The 22,558-nt window shown below is 44.7% G+C and overlaps 1 protein-coding gene across 1 annotated transcript in view; it reads right to left on the reverse strand.

Annotated features, from left to right (window-relative positions):
* The window catches only part of THSD4 (thrombospondin, type I, domain containing 4), a 673,841-nt gene that overhangs the window by 9,668 nt on the left and 641,615 nt on the right, over positions 1 to 22,558 (reverse strand). Inside the window, exons 12-16 of the mRNA XM_010834474.1 lie at positions 17,502 to 17,777; positions 9,818 to 9,947; positions 8,136 to 8,340; positions 7,437 to 7,610; positions 4,528 to 4,701 (exon numbers count right to left, since the gene is read on the reverse strand). Coding sequence (XP_010832776.1) covers positions 4,528 to 4,701; positions 7,437 to 7,610; positions 8,136 to 8,340; positions 9,818 to 9,947; positions 17,502 to 17,777 — 959 coding nt within the window. The remainder of the gene's footprint in view (positions 1 to 4,527; positions 4,702 to 7,436; positions 7,611 to 8,135; positions 8,341 to 9,817; positions 9,948 to 17,501; positions 17,778 to 22,558) is intronic.

A 22,558-nucleotide genomic window follows, 5' to 3' on the forward strand; every position in this document is an offset into this window, starting at 1 on the left:
AAAGCTCACTGAGGTTGTGATTGCAAAGAGTCTAGGCAGATAATTACATGTCTTGCTTCATTGCATTAGGTTATGGAAATATGATGCATGTAACTGCCCATTACTTATTTTAGTTAGTATCTATTACTTTGCAAAATGTTTTCTGTTCATGTTTGGTGTACTCTTATTACCTTTTGATTGAAAAAATTTTATAAGCTGTGATCTATATACTTTTAAAGACTTTAAAGAAGCTATTGCCTTTATGAAAAGCCTGTAAAAATGTCTACAGCTGCAACTCTTAATATTAGCCTTGCTTCTGTATGCAGGCACATGGTGAAATAAAAAGAACGGTGTGGGGGGGAACCCTTGTCACCACACAGCAAAAAAAGCCCCTCAAACCCAAGCTAACAGACTACAGATTAGTCACACAGCCCATGATAAACATCTCCATCAGCAGTTTCCACTTTGAGCCTGTTTTCTGCCATCTTCACAGGTATACACAAAACTACAAGGCTTCTTAGTTTTGGAGCTATCTGTTCAGATGTTAGAGAATAAATGTGACCCAGACACAGGGGCAGACAAGAGGCCTGCTCCTAATGGCTAAAGACTGTGGAGGACTCTCCCGCCCCACAAGAACTAAGACAATCTAAGCGTGAAGCAGGGCTTCCCAGGTGGCTCAATGGCAAAGAACCCGCCTGCCAATTCAGGAGACATGGGTGCTATCCCTGGGTCAGGAAGATCCCCTAGAGAAGGGAATGGCAACCCATTCCAGTATTATTGCCTGGAGCATCCCATAGACAGAGGAGCCTGGTGTTCTACAGTCCATGGGGTCGCAAACAGCTAGACACAGCTGAGCAGGCATGCACACACAGGATGAAGTAAACCCAGAATTGACAGGGAAGGAAGAAAGAAATCATCTGGCATGAGTAATAGACTGGTGGAATATCTTATGAATAAGAGTTGGGCTACTCCATTTCCAGAGTAGGAAAAGGGCCCCTAAACCTGAGAAGTCTCATTCTCTTGGGACAGGTCCTCTACAAGCCTCAGTAGGACCACTGCTAGCGCCTGTGCTCACACATTCCAAGGGAGTCTTTTCCCCAAAGTCCGCAGTAAAACTCCCAGGGAAGGACGCAGTGTGACTCAGCTTGAGTCACATGTCCAATCTGGACCAACCACTGTGACCAGGTCAGTGGGGCATTTGAGGCCAACTCTCTTTCAAACCATGGGTCTGGAAGGAATATTTCCTTTTATATATTGAAGTCAATTAATGTTTAAGACTTACTTTCAATAACTAAGTGTGCTCTATTTCATTTTCTTTGGGGATAATATCCAAGTCCCAGGGCAGGGAGGTGTCAGCAGGCTCTGACAGTCTTATAAATTCAGAAACAAAACCTGGTCTACAATCAATCAGGTCCTGACTCTTTGGATGACAGGGTGATACATTCCATGTTTATAATCTTAGCAGAAATAAATGCTGCCTTCACCAGGATTCATGTGATTCTCATTCTCTGAGTGCTTGCACCCACGCTCAGTCATGTCCAGCTTTTTTGTGACTCCTTGGACCATAGCCCACCAGGCTCCTCTGTCCATGGGATTCTCCAGGCAAGAATACTGGAGCGGGTTGCCATTTTCTTCTCCAGAGGATCTTCCTGACCCAGGGATTTAACCTGCATCTCTTGCATCTCCTACCTTGGCAAGGGGGTCTTTATCACCTGAGCCACTGGGGAAGCCTGTTCTCTGAGTAGGTCTAGAGTTAATAGGAGGCCCATAAATGAAAAAGAACTGAATCCTGCTCCCCTCTCTTCTTCCTCAGACACTGGTGGACACGTGAGTTGAATTGCACTGGTTATCTGCTCTGTGTGAAGGCTGTCATGGTCTGATACTACAGTTTCACACAGGATTCTTCCCATTGTCTCAGTTCCCATAGATTGCTCTTGTTCAGTCACTAAGTCATGTCCAACTCTTTGTGACCCCATGGACTGCAGCCTGCCAAGCTTCCCTGTCCTCCACTATTCTCCAAGAGTTTCCACAGATACTTGGTGTAATTAGTGTCCCATACACCGTTCACTTCTGAATTATCTTTGGGGTTTAGATCCTAGATATTTTGCTACCAACAATGAGATAGAAACATTGGCAGAAAAAATAACAAACATGGAGAAGAGGAAACGAATATTTATCAAGTACTCCCCATGTCCCAAGCAACAACCCTTTTATCTAGAGTGTCTCATGAAAACCCAATAGCAACTCTAAAAAGGTGGTATTATTATTCTCCTATCTGGATGAGGAACCAGGCTCAGAAAGGTTAAATTACCCACCCCAAGTCAGAGAACTAAGGAGACAGAGAGCTGGGATCAGTTATCAAGTATGCCTAACTCTGATACCGACTTGGGTAGCATTGGTAGTACTTGAATTCTTTCTTTTCTGAATTTGTTAATATTCTACAGTTTGTATTATAAAAACATTACAGGGAATTTGAGGAGAAAACATTTGCTCATGTTGTTTATATAAAAAGCTATACTTTGAAGCGGTTGAGATAGGGTTCACATACTTTAACATAGTCTGGTTTTCACTTGCCATTATTTGTACTTTCCACATCTTTTAATTATCATTGTTGTTGTTACATAATACCTTAATGAGTTATGATATGCCATAATATCCCTAATTGCCCTGTTGTCACGAACATCTCTGTTGAAAACCCCTTTTTTTCCTCCTGTTAATTATTTCCTTAAAATGAATACTCAGGAGTGGGGTGACTGGGTTAAAGCAAATGAATATTTTTATGGTTCTTGACTTTTATTGCCAGATTGCTTTCCAAAGGGGTTGTATCAATTTACAAGGACAAGGCAGTTCATTTTTTTCAGGGTCTGTTTTTAAAGCTACTTAAAAGAAATAAAATTCTATATGGAGCCGGAGGTCCAGAGAATGTATAAATCATGATCATCAGCCAAAATTCTTTGGAGAACAAGCCAGCCCTGGGAGCCAAATCCTAGATGGTCTGAGAACTCAAAATACTGATGGTCATCATAACAGGGCAAAGAGGGAATGATTGTAGGGGGCTCATGTGCAATTTTGGAACTCTAAGGAAAAATTAATTGATCAGTTAAGTTACTTTATTGAGGTATTTGGTGTTCTTGGTTCTTCATAATGAACAAACATAACCTTCTGTTTCTGCTTCTTTCCCCCAGCTTTACTGAGACGTAACTGGCAAATAAAATTGTAATATATTAAAAGTATGCCCATGATGATATAGTATTCATATACATTGTGAAATTGTCCTTACAATCAAGTTAACACATCCATCACCTCACATATTTACCTTTTTTACATGCATATGTGAGAACACTTAAGTTCTACTCTCTTAGTAAATTTCGATGACACAGTGCAGTATTATCTACTGCAGTACAGACACCATGTTTCACACTAGACCGCTCCCCGCGCCAGAACTTGTTCGTCTTATAACTGAAAATCTGAACTCTTTTACCGATCTCTTCCTAGTCCCCTCACCCCCAGCTCCCATCATTCTACTGTTTGTCTCTTTTCAAAAATTCTGTATTTATTGTTTTTGGCTGCGCTGTGTCTCTGTTGGGGCACGAGGGCTGTCTAGTTATGGCACATGGGTTTAACTGCTCCAGGGCATGCGGGATTCTAGGTCCTCGTCAGGGACTGAATCTGCATATCTTGCACTGGAAGGCAGATTCTTAACCACTGGACAACCAGGGAAATCCCTCTATTCTCTTCCTCTGAATTTAACTTTTTTTCAGATTCCACTACTTGTGGCACCACTGCAGTATCAGCGGTGTGTGTGGTTTACTTCACTTAGCATAACGCCCTCCAAGTCCATCCAGGTTGTTGCAAGCAGCAGGATTTCCTTCTTATTTTAAAGGCCGAATAATATTCCATTATAAACAAATACCACATATTCTTTACCCATTCATCTGTTGACAGACTCAGGTAATTTCCATGCTTTGGTTACTGTGAATAATGCTGTTACCGACATGGTAGGGGATGCAGGTATCTCTCCCAGATAATAATTTTCTTTTCTTTGGGTATACATCCAGAGGTGGGATTGCTGGATCATATCCATTTCTGCTTTTGACTTTCAAGTACAGGCCAAACTGACTTTATTAACAACAGCAATACAATAAGAGCAGTAGAAGCTACAATTTATTGTGTAATTGTACATTAGGCACTGCATCCCATACTTGGTAAACATCTCTTCGCTTCTTCTAAAAATAACCTCATAGGTGCTGGCACAATCAGCATTGTATAGATAAGGAAACCATGCTGGACCATAGGCTTCCAGAGGGCAGGGATATTTGTTTTGCTCAATGATGTAGCCCAAGGGTTTAGAAGAGCACATAGTAGGTGCTCAATAAGCACTGTTGACCGAATGAGGCTCCAAAGGCATAAGGAACTTCTCTAGGGTCATGGGTAGCACAGCTGAGATTCTAATTTAGCATCCCTGGGAGACACCAAGCCCTGTTTCCTGACCCCTCTGCTATGCTGCTTCTCACCAGGGACAGAGACACATCGGTTCTGGCCACTCACCTGACTCCAGCTCCCTGCAAACCACTCCACCTTGCCCGTGCAGGGCCCGTTGTCACACGGGGTGGCCTCCGCTGGCCGGTTGCTCCCGCAGCCCTCCAGGGGCAGGCTGCTGACGTGGTTGGTCATGCACACCACGGAGCGCGTCCGCACTCCAGCCCCGCACTCCGCCGAGCACTGTGAGACAGGACAGGCACGTTAGAGAGGAGGCCTCCCCACAGGTTCTGAAGTCACTCTCAGAGGAGGTGAAGGAGGTCAGAACCCCCCGTTTCCCTCCCAACTCTTTCCCTTGGAAACCGCTGACCCTTGTCATTCAGTCTCCTCCATTATGGGACATCAGTATGGCACCCAGTCCAGGTTTCCCGGGACAGTCTTCACTCCAAATATCCTGTCCCACGGCTGTGACTAATACAGTTACACTTGTCAGACTACCTGTTCTACCTGTTTCGGCTTTCAAGTTCAAAAATGCAGTTAGTCCCCTACATATAAAGGAGTTCCTTTCCAAGTGTATGTGTTAGTAGCTAAGTTCTGTCCGACTCTTTTTGACGCTATGGACTGTAGCCTGCCAGGCTCCTCTGTCCATGAGATTTTCCAGGTAAGAATATTGGAGTGGGTTGCTATTTCCTCCTCCAGGGGATCTTCCTGACCCAGGGATCGAACCCATGTTTTCCAAGTCTCCCTCATTGCAGGCAGATTCTTTTACCACTGAGTCACCCAATTTGTTCATAAGTCCAACAAACTTAGCCTAGGTACCCAACTAACACAATCAGCTATATAGCACTGTACTGTAATAGGTTTATAATACTTTCACACAAATAATACAAAAAAACCAAACACATACAAAAGAAAATATTTTAATCTCACAGTACAGGCTCTTGAAAAGCACAATACAGTGCCAGCTACATCACCGCTGCTTTTATGCTTGCTTCTGGACATCCTGGGCTTGAAATAAAGATACCATACTGCATATGGCACTGTACAGTAGAGTACACAAAAGCAGGACCACTTGACAACGTATGACAGACACGTGAACTAACTTACGCGACTGAACATGTGCACGCACGTTTGCATCTTTGAAAGCTCGAAACTTGAAGGTTCCTATGTAGGGGACTTACTGTATAGTCAGCAGCAGAAGGAGAGCACGAGAATTTGGGCACATGCTTGCCTGCTAGTAGCTGAGTCTGGCCTGGTCTGGGACAGGAGGGTAGAAGTCTCTCACAGGATACTGCTGCCTGATACTAAGGCAGGTGTTTCCATCTCTCAAAGGCCACAGCTAGAGGAGAACTGGGAGGCAGACCGAAATAAAGGGAGAGCTTGGTCTGGGAACCAGGCACATCAGTGTGTGTCACATCCCTATTATCTGTGTGGCTGGGGCTTCCCTGGTGGCTCAGATGGTACAGAATCCACCTGCAATGCAGGAGACCTGAGTCTGATCCCTGGGTCAGGAAGATCCCCTGGAGAAGGGAATGGCAACCCACTCCAGTATTCTTGCCTAGAGAATGCCACGGACAGAGGAGCCTGGTGGGCTACAGTCCATGGAGTCGCAAAGAGTCGTCAGACATGAGTGAGTGACTAAGCATGCACACACATGTCTGTGTGTCTGGGGGCCCACGACCCAGTCCCTTATATCTTTTCCATTATTACCTGGATGGCTGGACACATTCCTGGCAGGAGGACTCTGGTTCTGCACTGTAACCAGGTTTCCAGGGGTTTGTAGGCACATTACAGGGTGGAAGCACCCTGAGGGATTCTTCTAAGGGAAATGGTACAGACTTGCCTAACTGATAGGGAGGGACTAAGAGGCAGCCACTCATACCTCCATCCTGGTTAAACTTGGTCTTCTGAAGAATTCAGAAACCCAGACACTGCTCATCTGATGAGCAGTTCAGCTGCCTTGGTCAGAATACTCCTATTGCCTGTCAATCAACAGCTTCCATAAGAATAGGCAGGCAAAACCATCATCTCCTCCCCCTCCCTCTCCTACCTTTAGGCATATCTTTTAATTGCGCTTAGTATTTTTTCCTAAATTTTTTTTTATTGTGGTAAAATACACATAACATAAACTTTACCATTTTAATAATTTTTAAGAGTACAAGTCAGAGGCATTAAGTTGCCTCTGTGCATTAAGTTGTGCAACCATTACTGCCACCCCTCTCTCTTCTAGGGCTTCCCTGTGGCTCAGCTGGTAAAGAATCCACTGGCAATGCAGGAGACCTCAATTCGATCCCTGGGTTGGGAAGATCCCCTGGAGAAGGGAACAGCTACCCATTACAGTATTCTGGCCTGGAGAATTCCATGGACTGTGTAGTCCATGGGGTCACAAAGAGTCAGACACGACTGAACGGCTTTTATTTCACTTTCTCTCTTCTAACATAAATCTTATTTTTGTCTCTGATAGATGAACTCATAATGTTTTCCCTTGTACACAGGTAACTGGTGGGATAACGATGAACTACATACACCTTTTAGCTCATCTTTGACACCTGACACCAGAGACCCCCAAGGTGGCCTGGCTACTGGGAAGAGGAATGTTGTGAACGATTCTGAGTTTCTAAGAAGCAGGGAAGGGGCCTGTCATTTGCTGAGTGCCTGTTCTATGCCAGACGTTCCCAAGATGTAGGAAAGGTATGATGCATTTATGTACTTTATTTAGAACTTCATTATTTAATATTCATGTGATGTGCTAAGGAGAATTAAGTGAGTTCTTTCACACCCATGTCTTGATCTCTGAGGCCCTTAGTCTTCATAGGAGCACAGGGAGCCTATGATAGTTCATCTCTAGGCCTCTCCCCAAAAGTCAGAAATCACCCTTGGGATTTCCAACTCGAGATTCATGTCTGTGTGGTTTGGGGCACCTCCTGGTGCACACTGCTGCCCATCAGCCCCGCCTGCCCGCCTTCCCTCCCGCTCACCCGCTCGCTCCACTCGGTCAGGAACCAGCTTTTGGCACAGGGCCCCATGTCGCAGTTCTCAATGTCATTGGGCCGGAGCTTCATGTTGCATTCCTCATCATCGACCACGTCCCCGATGTTGCTCACACACTTCACATCCCGGGTCCTCTGTCCCACTCCACAAGGCACCGAACACTAAAACGCAGCAAGTGCACGTCAGCGCGGTGGGCAGTGCTGAGTCCGAGGGTCCCCTCCCGTCAGGGCACCCTGGTCCTCCTAACCCACCACCTGAGCAGAGGGCAGGGTAAGGAACAACTCTTGGGTTGCTGTGTACCCAGCCATGCGATGCTACCTGGGGAGGATCCCAGGCTTCCTTTGATCTTTTGGGCCTCAGTTCTGTCATCTGTGAAATGGGACAGCAGGATGGCAAGGAGGAGTTGACTCTAGCAGTCACTGGTCTTCACTCCACCATGACACAGGAGAGAGGAAACCTGTGTGCACACGGCTCCCATGGGTCACCCTGATGGAAAGTCAGCCCTTAAGTCTACCTGGCAACCAGCACTTCCTATGCTTTGCAGAAAAGTCCTTCCAGAAAACTGCAGGAAGCGTCCTCCTGGAGAGTCCAGGGTTCTCCCACATCAGGTCTGGGAGGGGGGAGGCGGCAGGGCAGCCGCAGGTCTTGCAGGGGGAGCTCCAGAGCAGGCCGCCCCACCCGCGTACCGAGGTCCAGTCTGTCCGGATCTGCCACTCGCTGCAGATCTTGAGCTGGCAGGTGCTGGTGGTCTCGGGCTTCTCCAGGTGCTGGCAGCGGTAGGGCTGCACCGTCAGGCTGCGGTTGGCATACACCTGGCGACACAGAACCTGGCGGTGCTGCATGCCCAGGCCGCAGGTTTTGCTGCACTCGGACCACTCCCCGATGTCCCAGCTAGTGCAGGGAGGAGAGAGCGATAAGGACCATCACTTCAGTCAAGAGGAAGAGAGCATCTCATACGGAAGCTGGCCGAGCCAATGCACACAGAAGCATCAGAATCGTTGGTTACGGGTGACCCCCAGCCTAAAGCGCAGGGCCTGGCAGCCTGCCTCCACCCACAGGCCTCCGTAAAGGATGGGACTCTGTTCCATACCCTATTCATCAGTGATTAAGACCCAAGAAGGAACTAGTGATTCTTTTTTTTTAATCTAGTCACCAAAATAACTCAAAGGTGAGTTTTATCACCCTGTAGTACATTAACCCACTTTGAGACTAACTTAGTAATCTTATTCCAACCTTCGTTATTCTTCATTAACTATTTACACCTCAGTGTCACATATTCTCCTCTGTCATCCTGCCTTGTCACTTACTTAAATAAGACATTAGCACATGTCCATTGTGTCTTTGGGTAAGAAGTATGTTCTTATTAGTTTGAGAATTATGTTTTAGCCCCATTTCAGGGCTTTCCCCCCTTGTTCTTCTAAATTGTTTTTTTGTTTTTGTTTTTTTTTTGGATGTGGATTATTTTTAAAGTCTTTATTGAAAGTATTACAATATTTTAAGAAATATTTATTTTTTATTTTTGGCTGTACTGGTTATTTGTTGCTGCACACTGACTTTCTCTAGTAGTTGAGAGCAGGGGGTTGGTTTCTAGTTGCAGCGCACAGCCTTCTCACTGTCGTGGCTTCTCTTGGTGTGATTCCTGGGCTCTAGGGTGCAGGCTTAGAAGTTGTGGTACACGGGCTTAGCTGCCCTGTGGCATGTGGGATCTTCCCAACCAGGGGTCGAACCTGTGTCCCCTGCATTGTAAGTCAGACTCTCAACCACTGGACCAACAGGGAAGCCCCAGATTTATTACAATATTGCCTCTGGTTTATGTTTTGGTTTTCTGGCCATGAGGCATGTGGGATCTTAGCTGCCCATCCAGGATTGAACTCACACCTTCTTCAGTGGAAGGTGAAGTCTTAACTGCTGCAGTTCCAGGGAAGTTCCCTGCCTTGGTCTTCTAAAAGTGTCCCATTTATCAGTCAATAACTAACCCAATACCTCTCCTGGGACGCTCCCCAGGCAGACATACTTGTGACTTTGATAATTGTGTCTCTGTACACAGCTCACCTGAGCACTGACCACACTGGATTGTAACTCTTTGCTTCCCTCTTTGTTTCCCTTATCAGCTAAAACCTAGTTGCTCCAATTCACCAAAGGCTTCCTGGGAGTGTGCTCCTGTGGAAGCACATTCCAACATGAGCTCCTGTGTTAGTCCTGAAAGACAGGCATGCTTTCTAAGCAGATTGCATTTTATGCACAGACCAAGTTTCCTTTTAAATCAGATGTAGGCTGATTTAAAAAGCAGATTATATTTACTACTAGGGTCCTATGCAAAAGCAACATGAGCCAGAAACACGCGATCGAAACAGAGAGGTCCTCTTACAAGGCTGGGCAAGGGAAGATGTTGCAGGGCTCCTCCTCGGGGGTCGGCTTCATGGTCAAGTCACAGTAGCTCTCAGGAACCTCTTCATGAGTGTTTCTGTTCACACAGCGGAAAATAGGGTACTGTGATCCTGCAAGGACAAGAAGAAGTGTTTGAACACTGGGCTTTGGATGCAGACATGCAGAGATCCTGGTGCTGGTGAAGAGAAGCCTCAGAAACGGAACTGTTCACACACACACACTCCTCCATCCTGAGTTGTCAACACCTCCTGCACAAGGGCTTTCCCAGGCTCTGTAGGGGGCAACAGAGAACAGTAGGAATAGTTCCTGTCATCAAAGGTCTTATGACCTATTGGGGGACATGGTTTGTACATGTTCAATGGCAGATAAAAACAATTTTCCTAAGAGTTCAAGACAACAAGACAGATTGCTAGGCAGGGGAGTGATTATAAAATGAACACAAATAATAACGTCTTGAAGATTTTCTGGAGACGTGAAAGAGAACAGGTCTCGAGGGATCTAGCTGCATCATAGAGAAAGGGTTGATTTTGGGTAGCTGTGCACACGTGTGTCTTGGAGGGAGGAGGCTGTTCAGGTTGTTGACCTAGAACAAAAGTGCATGGCAAACTGGCCTGTGAGTGTCAGGTATGTTGAAGAGACAGTCAGGCTGGGGCAGAGAAATAAGATTCAAGAGAGGCTAGAAAAGCAGCTGGCTTTGCCTTTGCAATCATTTTTACACATTCCCCTAGTAAAGTACTGATCTGATGGTATTTTAGTTATTTGAGTATATGTCTGCCTCTTATGAGACGGCGAGCTTCTCGGGGACAGAACTACTTCTTGCTCAATCCTGTAACCCCAGTACAGCAGGGCAGTGAAGTGAAGTGAAGGAAAGTTGCTCAGTCCTGTCTGACTCTTTTCGACCCCATGAACTATATAGTCCATGGAATTCTCTAGGCCAGAATAGTGGAGTGGGTAGCTGTTCTCTTCTCCGGGGATCTTCCCAACCCAGGAATCGAACTCAGATCTCCTGCATTGCAGCTGCATTCTTTACCAGCTGAGCCACAAGGGAAGCCCAAGTTTGTAAGTGCTCATAAAAGTTTGTTGAGTAAATATTTTTCAGAGGTCTAAAATTTATTTGTATTTCTTTTCTAAAAAATTACTAATGGCCTCAGATTGTTTTAAATGCACAGCTGAGTATTTCGTGCTTAACAAAGCATAATCTATTTTGGAGAAAAAGTCAGAATTTGTTCAGTGAACTTTCTAGCTCTCAACTGGGGGAAAAAAATGTGGATTCACTTCTGCCTACCTCTCTCTGCTACCCCCTGGTGGCACCACTGAAGAATTACTTATGAGTGTTTAAAACTGACTGAATGTGCAACTCCAGTGTCTGAGGAATAAGAAGCTTTTTTTTTTTTTACAAATAATTGTCTACCCACCCCACCCACCTTAGCCCCAGTCTAGGCCAGTACCTGAATCCTGCTAGGCAGAACACTATCATGTATCCTACAGCTTTGTCTCAGTTCTGTTGCTAATTGGCCAGGCATTTAGAGTTTCTGAATTTCAACTTGCTACAATATTAATTGTAACTAGAGGGATAACTTTGAATGTTAGTGTCTCTAAATACTTCACCAGCCACAAAGAGTTTCGATGCTCCTTTAGGCTGGTCTTGGGTGACACACTGAGCCAGAGGCTAGCTCTTGTAAGAAACCTGATGGTTTGTAGGACGGTTTTGAATCAGAACAATCATTTGTTTAAACTACTCATGCTGTGAAAATTTACAATGCCGCTACAACTTGAGACCATTATTTTAAAATAATGTTCCAATTAAGCATCGTTATTAGCTGAGTAAAAAGCAGTGCTGGCTATAAAATTAATAGGAAGCAAAAGCTTCTGTGGAATTAAATTCTGTCCGGTGACAAATCTGCTTCCATTAAGAGATTTTTTAATGAAATCCAACAAACATTAAGCACACTGTGCTGAGTTATAAAGATGAATAAGATTCAGTTCACAGCTTGCAGGATACCCACTGGGACTCAGCCATTAAGGGATTAAGTAAAAATTGTATTATTTAGCCCATCCCTTTCCCTCCAGACCATGTGGGTTAAACTTTTCTACTTAGAAGTTTGTGGACTGGAAAGGAAAAATAAGTTCCCCAACTGCTTGGCATTAATGAGGGGAGAATTGAATGTCCCTAGCTAAAAGGATACAGGTTACCCTAGGAATACTCTTGGAAATATGGATCCTGCTTGGGGCTGTGTGCAGATGGCCACTGCCTGCCCCCTTCCACCTTCTTACTGCCTGTACCATATATTTGTCCATTGTCAAGTTCCAGAGATTAGTCAAGGAAATAAATTCAGGGGCACACTTTCTCTGATGGTGAGAAAACAATAGCTCTATAATTCTTGACCCAATGACCAAAATGGTTTCTTTCTTTGGGTCAGTTTATATTTCTGCAAAATGGCACCTGGCCATCTCTTCATTGCCCAAGAATGCCACACAATTAGTCCACTAAGTGCTAGCCAGCAAGAATGGGGTGGGGAGGTCAGGTGCTGGCTGGACTTCAGGCAGCAGGAAAAATCTGGGATCAGTTGGTTGGGCTGGACGTTGAGCATGTTAATCAAAATGGAAGTACATTCCACTGGAGCGGGGAGCATACCACAGGTAAAATGAGGCAAGTCAGTGAAGGCAGGGGCCAGTGCAGACGTCAGTGAGGGACTGTGAAGAGAGAGGCAAAATAAAGAGCAAGAAAACAGTAAACGACTCTAGTCTTTAAACTCAGGGATCAGCTGAGCCAAGCCAAGAATTTGACCAGATAGACAGAGGTCTGGGCAATGACTGAGCAGAGTATGGGTCACTCTTGTCCAGTGGTGACAGAGTTCTTTCCTGTGTCGATGCTATCATGGTGCTGAAATTTTAACCTGAGAGGCATGTGTAGTCAGTCTGGCAAGCGCTGCCAGGAAGGACTGGAGAAGAGTTTTAGAGAGGGTTTTTGTGGGGACAAATAATGAGGTTACAAAGCAAGTGAACTTGGGTTTTGCAGAAAAGAGAAGAACAGCCCTGGCAGGCTCAGAACTTCTTGGTTATGGCATACTTATCACTACACTAAGGACCAAGAGATGAGCTAAATATTTTGTGCATCTGCACTGCCTTCCTGCGCTGCACATCTGAGACCATCGCTGGCTGGGAGCAAATCTTAGAAGGAGCAAAGGGGTCCCTCCATCGTGCCTGGGACAGAATAGATAGGCACCATTGAATGACCACCTGGATGAGTAAGTAGCATCCGTCCAGTGAACACAAAGCTGGGTGAGCAGCAAGCAGGGTGGCAAAGAGCACATGCTGTGTCCTTGTCCCATAAGACAATGCCTTACCGTCTCCAGACAGGCCTACATCTCATCTTACTGGAAAGGCTGGGCCAGGCTACATTTAAAGGCTGAGATGGAAGAGACTCTTCTATACCTGCCATCCGTGGCATCAAATCACACAACAATTTTTATCCTTTTTATAACTGCCTTGATTTCATCTAGTTCCGAGTATATTTGGTTCCTTTAACTGGCATCATGTATGTATGTTAGTCGCTCAGTTGTGTCTGACTTTGCAACCCCATGGACTCTAGCCCTCCAGGCTCTGCTGTCCATTGAATTTTCCAGGCAACAATACTGGAGTGTGTTGCCAGTCCCTTCTCCAGGGTATCTTCCTGACCCAGGGATCGAACCCCCATCTTCTACATTTCAGGTGGATTCTTTACTGTCTGAGCCACCAGGGAAACCCCTTAATGGGCATCATGTGTATGTGACAATGTCCGACTCTTTGCCACCCCATGTGCTATAGCCCGCCAGGCTCCTCTGTCCATGAGGATTCTCCAGGCAAGAATACTGGAGTGGGTTGCCATGCCTCCTCCAGGAGACATTCCCAACCCACGGAAGGATCTTCCTGAAATGGATTGAACCCCCGTCTCCTGCATTGCAGGCAGATTCTTTACCATCTGACCCATCAGGGAAGCCCATGAATACTGGAGTGGGTAGCCTATTCCTTCTCCAGGAGATCTTCTTGACTCAGGAATCAAACCAGGGTCTCCTGCATTTCAGGCAGATTCTTTACCATGTGAGCTCCCAGGGAAGCCCAACGGGCATCACACCATTACCTAAATGGTAGAATATTTAGGGATTAATGCATGCTGATCTTGAGTTTCTGTGTCAAGTACATTTCGCATTGCTTACTACACTAAACTGATGTTGTGAGAGATCCTCACTAAACTCTTTTTGGCCTTAATGTATAATTATCTCTTGCTTTCTGCCTCTGTGAAGACACATTTAGCAGGCATTTACTTTCCCTCATAAGGCTTATAAGAGAAGTTGGTACAATGACTCCAGTTAATGTTCTCTGTGCAGGTATTAAGTATAAGCACAATAAAGCCTCCATAAGTCAGCACTCCAGTTCTGAAAGCATCATGGAACTAGCAAACTTCCGATAGAAAGGGCTCCAGACCCCAAGAGGAACTAAAGACTTAAATTTGATTCTCCAAAGCCACTAAGTCAGTGCTCCTATGAAAAAGGTAAAAGCTTTAGAGGTGGTTGTGAAAGATTTTTCCACATGTTGATTATGCCGAGGTTCCCAAATTTTGTGTTCTCAGATACAAGTCTCTTTAAGAAAAGGGGAAAAAAAAAAAATCCCCAAACCAATACACTGGGAGCTTCACGGTTTCCCAGTTGCAGAAACTTTCTGAGATACAGCTTTTGTTTCTATGATAACCTCCCCTCAAAGAACAGCTGTTTTAGGATCACAAATAGCACTTCACTGCAAGCAGGAAGCTCTCACCATATACACGAAGGAAATCATGACTAAAAGATTATACATACTCTTAAAATGAGATCTAAGGCACCTGGAACAGAGAAGCAGCATCAATTTCCAACCCAGGTGCAGAACATTAGATCAGGGGTTTCTGGACATCGTATCCCACATCTGTCTTAACTTTGGAGTGTTTAAGGACTCAGGGTTGTGAGCCCATGTCACAGTCCAAACTGATAATGATATTGACTCTTTTACACACAGACAGGCTTGGCTTCAAATCTGTTACAACCTTGTTTTATTTATTTACATTAATTTGTATTGGAGTGTTAAGGGTCCCTTGGACTGCAAGGAGATCAAACCAGTAAATCCTAGAGGAAATCAACTCTGAATATTCATTGGAAGGACTGATGCTGAAGCTCCAATACTTTGGTCACCTGATGCAAAGAACTGACTCATTGGAAAAGACCCTGATGCTGGGAAAGATTGAGGGCAGGAGGAGAAGGGACAACAGAGGATGAGATGGTTGGATGGCATCATGGACTCAATGGACATGAGTTTCAGCAAACTCTGGGAGATGGTGAAGGACAAGGAAGCCTGGCATGCTGTGGTTCATGGGGTCTCAAAGAGTTGGACACGGCTGAGTGACCAAACAACAAATAGTTGCTTTAAATGCCGTGTTAGTTTCTACTCTGCAGCAAAATGAATCAGCTCTACATATACACATTTCCCCTCTTTTTTGGATTTCCTTCCCACTGAGATGGACATTTAGGTCACCACAGAGCACTGAGTAGAATTCTCTGTGCTATAGAGTAGGTTCTTATTAATTATCTATTTTATGCTTAGTAGTGTAAATATGTCAGTTTCAGTCTCCCAGTTCTTCCCCTTCTTCCCCTCTGGTGTCCATACATTTGTTCTCTTATGTCTGTGTCTCTATTTCTGCTTTGCAAATAAGATCATCTACACCATTTTTCTAGATTCTGCAGATGTGTTAATATACATTTGTCTTTCTCTTTCTGACTTACTTCACTTTGTAACAGTTTCTAGGTCCACTCTTGGCATAAAAACAGAAATATAGACCAATGGGACAGGATAGAAAGCCCAGAGAAAAACCCATACACGTACGGTCATCTCATCTATGACAAAGGAGGTGAGAATATGCAATGGAAAAGAGCCTCTTCAAGAACAGGTGCTGGGAAAACTACAGCTACGTGTAAAAGAATGAAATTAGAACATTCTCTAACACCATACACAAAAATAAACTCAAAATGGATTAAAGACCTAAATAAGGCCAGACACTATAAAAGTCTTAGAGGAAAACATAGGCAGAACACTCTTCAACATAAGTCACAGCAGGATCTTTTTTGACCCACCTCCTAGAGTAATGAAAATAAAAACAAAAATTAACAAATGGGATCTAATTAAACTTAAAAGATTTTGCACAGTAAAAGAAGCCATAAACAAGAAGAAAAGACAGCCCTAAAAGTGGGAGAAAATATTTGCAAACAAAGCAACTGACAAAGGATTAATCTCCAAAATATACAAATGGTTCATGCGGCTCAATATCAAAAAACAAACAACCCAACCAAAAAATGAGTGGAAGCCCTAAATAGACATTTCTCCAAAGAAGACATAGAGATGGCCAACCGATGCATGAAAACATGCTCAACATCACTAATTATTAGAGAAATGCAAGTCAAAGCTACAATGAGGTATCACCTCACACCCAATTTAAATTTCACCAAAATTCCACCCTTCCCCCCAAATCCTATTACTGGATCTTTTCTTTCCATTGGAGAAATGCTGTATACCTCCTCTGGTGTGTAGCCCCCCTTGCTGCATAAACTGACTTTGCTGGGCTGCAGTCTTGTTCCTGGTGGTCTTAGTTGATCGGGGTTAAGATAACGGGATAAATACAAGATCAAGAAATTACTGAAGAGGAGGAAGGGAGTTGTGAATGTTGGTGAGTATAAAAGCTAGCTAACTAAGCTTGCAAGCTCCAAAAGCACTTTTTTCTTCTGAAATCCTTAGGTGTGAGAATGACTCTCCAGTGACATTTGTGTGAGTGTTCCATGACGACCTTGCCTTGAGTGTCAACTTGTAGATCTTGAACTAGGTGAGTGTATTCTCTGATTATTAATGAATGTCCTGTGCAGGAAAGGGTTAACTCAGCAGGCTTGGGTTGCTCAGAGCCTGTGTATTCCAAGGAGAGACCTGTGTCCAGGACTGGCCCTTGACTAAGGCTGGAGATAATTAACCTCAGAGCCCCTGGAATACTCTGCTGATGAGAGTTATTCTATGCTGGAGATCTTGGGTTGCTCTGTATCCTTTTGACAATCTAGTCTAGGCCAACAATGCGATTTATATGAATGCCTGTTTTTGCATGCCTTAAGTCATAGTTTGACCTCCGGCATGCTAGAGGCTGAATAGCTAACGTGGGAGATGCATGTCTGCATGATTGAACCCCAATAAATCCCTTGGAAATCAAAGCTGGAGTGAGCTTCTCTGGTTGGCAATACTAGGCTTATCTATAACATTGCTGGCTTAATCAAATGTAGCCCTGTGTCACTCTACTGGGCCCTAGGGGACACCTGGAGGCTGGCACTTGGCTTGGTGTCTCCTGGACTTTGTCACATGTGCTTTTCCCTTTACTGATGCTAATCTTTAGCCTTTCACTGTAATAAATCATAACCACGAGCACAGCAGCTTTTCTGAGTTTTCCAGGTCCTTCCAGTGGATCATCAGGTCTTGGGGACCCCCTAACACAGAATCCACTGCGAGCCATCCTGCAGTCAGGCTCAAGGAGAGAAGTGTTTGCCACATGCCTGAGGCCCACCTCTATGTTCCCCACTCCTGCCTGGGAGTCTGTAGAGACCTTCCTAGCCCTCACACGCACTTACCTTTCCCGCAGGTTGTCGAGCACTCTGTGGTCCCCAGCTGCTTCCAGTTGTGATCCCGGCTCTGCCGAGGGGGCTGTGGAGCTGGTGGCACCACACTGTCCGGCCGGTGGAGAGAGAATCTGTCTGGCTGCCTGACCGGGAAGGTCTGTGCTGATTCCAACGTGAACATTTCAGGTGCCCCACCGTGCTCGTCTGCCTTCTCCTGGTCCCCCTCTTTCTCTTTTCCCTCCTGCTGGCTCCTCCCTTCTGGTACCAGCTGGCCATTGAAGGGCTCCCCTAGGAGAGGCAAGTGCACACACCACAGAAGATGGGTTTGTATGGTGAGTTGTCAAAAGGAAATGATTCAGCATTAGAAATCAGGTAGCGTGAGATCATTTCTAACTCAAAGCATATGTATCTAAAATAAGTAGATGTTAATTTCCCTAATATTAAAATATTATTAAAAATGAATGAGAAAAAGATGAACATCACAGAAGGGAAAGTGAGCAAGGACCTGGGAGAGGCAACTTCTTTTCTTTTCATGAGAAAAGAACTACATACAACCAAAAGTCATACAACAGTGCTCAGCTTCATTCCTAATTAAAGAACTACACGAGAAAGCAGCAATAGCAATTCTATTTATCTTAACGACTGCAAGGAGATCCACCCAGTCCATTCTAAAGGAGATCAGCCCTGGGTGTTCTTTGGAAGGAATGATGCTAAAGCTGAAACTCCGGTACTTTGGCCACCCCATGCGAAGAATTGACTCATTGGAAAAGTTTCTGATGCAGGGAGGGATTGGGGGCAGGAGGAGAAGGGGACGACAGAGGATGAGATGGCTGGATGGCATTACTGACTCGATGGTCGTGAGTTTGGGTGAACTCCGGGAGATGGTGATGGATAGGGAGGCCTGGTGTGCTGCGATTCTTGGGGTCGCAAAGAGTCAGACACGACTGAGCGACTGAACTGAACTGAACAATAAAGATGAGAAACTCTGGAAACCTTTAAATCCCTAAACCCCTCATTGAAGGTGCTGTAAAACATACTTTCTCACACTGGGTGAGCCTACAAATAGATGCAAAGCTTTGGAGGGCAACTTGGCAAGATCGCTCTACATTTTAAATGCACTTATCTCTTGACCTAGCCGTTCAATGCCCATTCTTTTACATAAAGCTGTATGTACAAGTACGGCTACTAATTTGAAACACCAAAACAGTAGAATGAGTTTAAATGTCCACCAGTGTGTGCATTGTGCTGAGTTGCTTCAGTTGTGTCCAACTCTTTTCGATCCTCTTGTAGCCCACCTGGCGCCTCTGTCCTTGGGATTCTCCAGGCGAGAATCTGGAGTGAGTTGCCAGGCTATCCTCCAGGGAATCTTCCTGACCCAGTGGTACTAGTTAAAAGAAATTATACTACAGCCATGAATGAAATACTATGTAATTTTTAAGAAAAGAATGAAGCAAATACACGTCATGACTGACAGGCTGTTTGGTGAAAGAAAAAAGCATGACAGAATTCAGTTTGTATACACATACACATACGCAGATGTGGCAGGACACTTTTTGAGAGATTAACTTGTGTTTTGTTCTTTATCTCTGTTCCTCCTCCTCCTCTCCTAGTCCAAGCGGTTAAATTCTTGGATTTTCTTGCCTGAGAATTTTGTAGGAGAGAAGGCAAAAGCTACTAGAAGTCAACAGCTCTTCTTTCCCATAGCAAAAAACCTGAGCTCCCAGTAAGGATAGCAGGTCCCAGAGGAGCTGGCCCAGGGGAAGGAGGAGAAAAAAGTGGAGAGCACGTTCTAAGAGAGAGAGAGAGATGGAGAAGTAGGCGTCTGAGGTCTTGTGTTTCCTGGGCACCACAGACCTGCCAGGCAGGAAACTTTCCTCATATCTGGCATGTAGGGGGGAGCCTCCAGATTGATTAGGATGGAATTTTCTACCAGTTTCAAGGAAGTTTCAAATTCAGGCTAGTTTTATGTTAACTTATAGAAAAGACTGGCATGTGATGTTCCTGGTATACTTAGATTATAGACAAAGATTCAAATCGGCTTGAACACGTTTGTACATGCACAGAGAGGGCTGGACAGAGTCTTTCCAAATTGTTAAGAGAGATTGCCTCTGGGAAGCTGGGCGAGGTATGAGGTTGGGAATACTACTTTTTTTTTTTTAATAAATAGAATGTATATATATGTGTGTGTGTATATACACACACATATGGGTATATCGTGAAGTCGTTGAGTTGTGTCTGACTCTTCATGACCCCATGGACTGTAGCCCACCAGGCTCCTCCATCCATGGAATTTTCTAGGCAAGAGTACTGGAGTGGGTTGCCATTTCCTTCTCTAGGGGATCTTCCCAACCAAGGGATTGAACCTGGGTCTCCCGCATTCCAGGCAGACGCTTTACCATCTGAGCCACCAGGGAATTGCATATATAGGTATATACCTATATATATATATATAGTTGCCATGCCCTCCTCCAGGGGATCTTCCTAACCTAGGAAGACATGGGTTCGATCCCTGGGTTGGGAAGAATGGACAGAGCAGCCTGGCAGGCTACAGTCCATGGGGTTGCAAAGAGTTGGACACCGTGACTAGGCACAGCATGGCAAGCAGTTTTAGGTTTACAGCAAAACTGAGTAGGAAGCGCAGAGTTCCCTTCTTTCTCCTGCCCCCACACATGCACGGCCTCCCCCATCAACATCCCACATCAGAGTGGTACATTTGTTAAAACTGATGAAACTACACTCGACATATCCGAAGTCCACAGATTACATTAGGGTTCGCTCTTGGTGTTTTACATTTTGTGGGTTTTGACAAATGTGTGACATCTGTCAACTTTTGCAGTATCACACAGAATAGTTTTTCTGCCCTAAAATCCTCTGTGCTCTGCCTATTCATCCCTCCCTCCCTTGTAATCCCTGGACACCACTGATCTGTTTACTGTCTCCATAGTTACATCTTTTGCAGACAGTCATACATACTTGGAACCATATAGTACGCAGACTTTTCAGATTGGCTTTTTTCACTTAGTAATGTGCAGCTAAGGTTCATACATGTCTTTTCCTGGCTTGATAGCTCATTTCTTTTTAGCACTGGATAATATCCATTGTCTGGATGTGTCACAGTCCTTTTATCCAAATTCACTTACTGAAAGACGTCTTGGTTGCTTTCAAGTTTTGGCAACTGTGGAGCACTTGCATTTTACTTTACATATTTCTATTTTGATTGAATAGTGTTCAGGCATTCATTAGTTTAATATCAAATAAGGAGGCAAATTCTAGGGTTACTATAAAATGCAGTTAAAACTTAGAGCTTTCTCTCCTCTTTCATCAGCACTTTTCTTATTTAGTTGACAGAATACTTCATGGTTTGAAATATTATAGGCAAATTAAACGAATAGAATCAAGACCAGTTATATTGGTATAAATAAGACTGTCCAAATGTTATCAGATAAAACCTTTTAAGATCTTTTATGTGTCTTATATGCCCTAGGCACTGTGCTAGGATGGACATCTAATTCATTCCTTTCCCTTCCGAAATAAAGCCTTTGGATGTACATTTTCTTCCTTTCTATTCTGTGGATTGTGAATGTGTTCAGAGAAGTTACTCTTTGCATGAACATGCACAGCAAAAAAGTGGCTGAGTTGAATTCAAGCTCTGACCTCCTGTCTCTGTTGATATGGAGGATGAAGCCTGGTCCAGCTTGCCTCTCCTCATCAGTGTTTTATGGCTGAGCCCTTCTGGCCTGCTCTATCCCAGGCAGCTGATCCCAGGACCACATGCTACCCATTAACTGAGACCCATTAGGCTTGCTATCAATCACCATCATTCTATATGATTTCAAAAAGTCTATCCAATTGCCCCTATAAATCAGTATCAGTAATCTCAATATTTTGCCATCTGAACTTGGTTTCTCAGGCTGTATATTGCTCCTGGAAATGGCTTAAAAATTCTTTCAGGCTGAGTGTGCTGACTTGGAGTTTGGACAACACACGTACCCCACATGCCAGGCAAACACCAGGCTGTTGTCTCCAGGAAGCCCAGCTGATGCCTCCTCCATCTGGGACAGATGACCTGGTTATCCAATCAGCAGCCCAGGGAAGGATGGATGGATGGGGTCTCATGTCTGTCCCCTCACTTGCTAGGACAGACGTTGGACCAGGTCACCTCTAGGCAGTATAACAAGCACAGGTCTAGTGACCCAGGCTGGCCTGAGGTCCAGGATGTAAGTCTCTCTAAGCTTCTATTTCCTTACTCTTAAAATGGGGCTAATAATAGTTCCTTCCTCTGAGTATACTTGTGAGAATTGATGAGTTAGTCTATATGAAGGGCTCAGCAGTGTCTAGCACATAATGAGGACTCAGTCTGTGTGAGCAATTATTATGAATATTTCTGCAGACCTTTCTGTTTGAAAGATAGAAAAGACAGTCTCCATTTGGGTGGTAGGCTCCATCACCATTTGGTGAAGAAGCATCAGCCAGGGGCTGTGACACGTCCAGCAGCAGCCAAGCAGAGCTGCCAGCTCTGTCTCTCAGCAGAGCCCACAGGGAAGAGGTCAATTGTTAGATGTGAACCCATGATGCTTTTCTTATAGGTCAAAGCTGTGTCAGTGGAAGCAGAAGGGGACCAAGGGAAAAGCCATGTGGTAGATAGAACAATGGCCCTTTGAAGGTGTCTGGGTCCTAATCCCTGGAACTGGGATGTGTTTGTTTAATGTGGCAAAAGGGATTTTGCAGATATAATTAAGCTATCCTGGGTTTTGAGGTGGAGAGATTTATCTGGCTGAGCTCAGTGTAACCAGAAGGGTCCTTAATAAGAAAGAGGCAGGAGGGTGAGAGTCAGAGAAGGAGATGTGACGGCAGAAGATGGTCAGAGGCAGAGAGATCTAAAGGTGTTACTTGGCTGGCTCTGAAGATGCAAGAGGGGGCCACAAACCAAGGAATGAAAGTGGCCTCTTGAATTTGAAAAAGGCAAGGAGATCAATTCTTTCTCAGAGCTTGCAGAGAATGCATAGCTCACCAACACCTTGATTTCTGCCCAGCAAAACCCATTTTGGACTTTTGACCTCCAGAACTAT

Source organism: Bison bison, unplaced genomic scaffold (assembly GCF_000754665.1).
Source record: "Bison bison bison isolate TAMUID 2011002044 unplaced genomic scaffold, Bison_UMD1.0 scf7180017864034, whole genome shotgun sequence".
Lineage (NCBI taxonomy): Eukaryota > Metazoa > Chordata > Mammalia > Artiodactyla > Bovidae > Bison > Bison bison.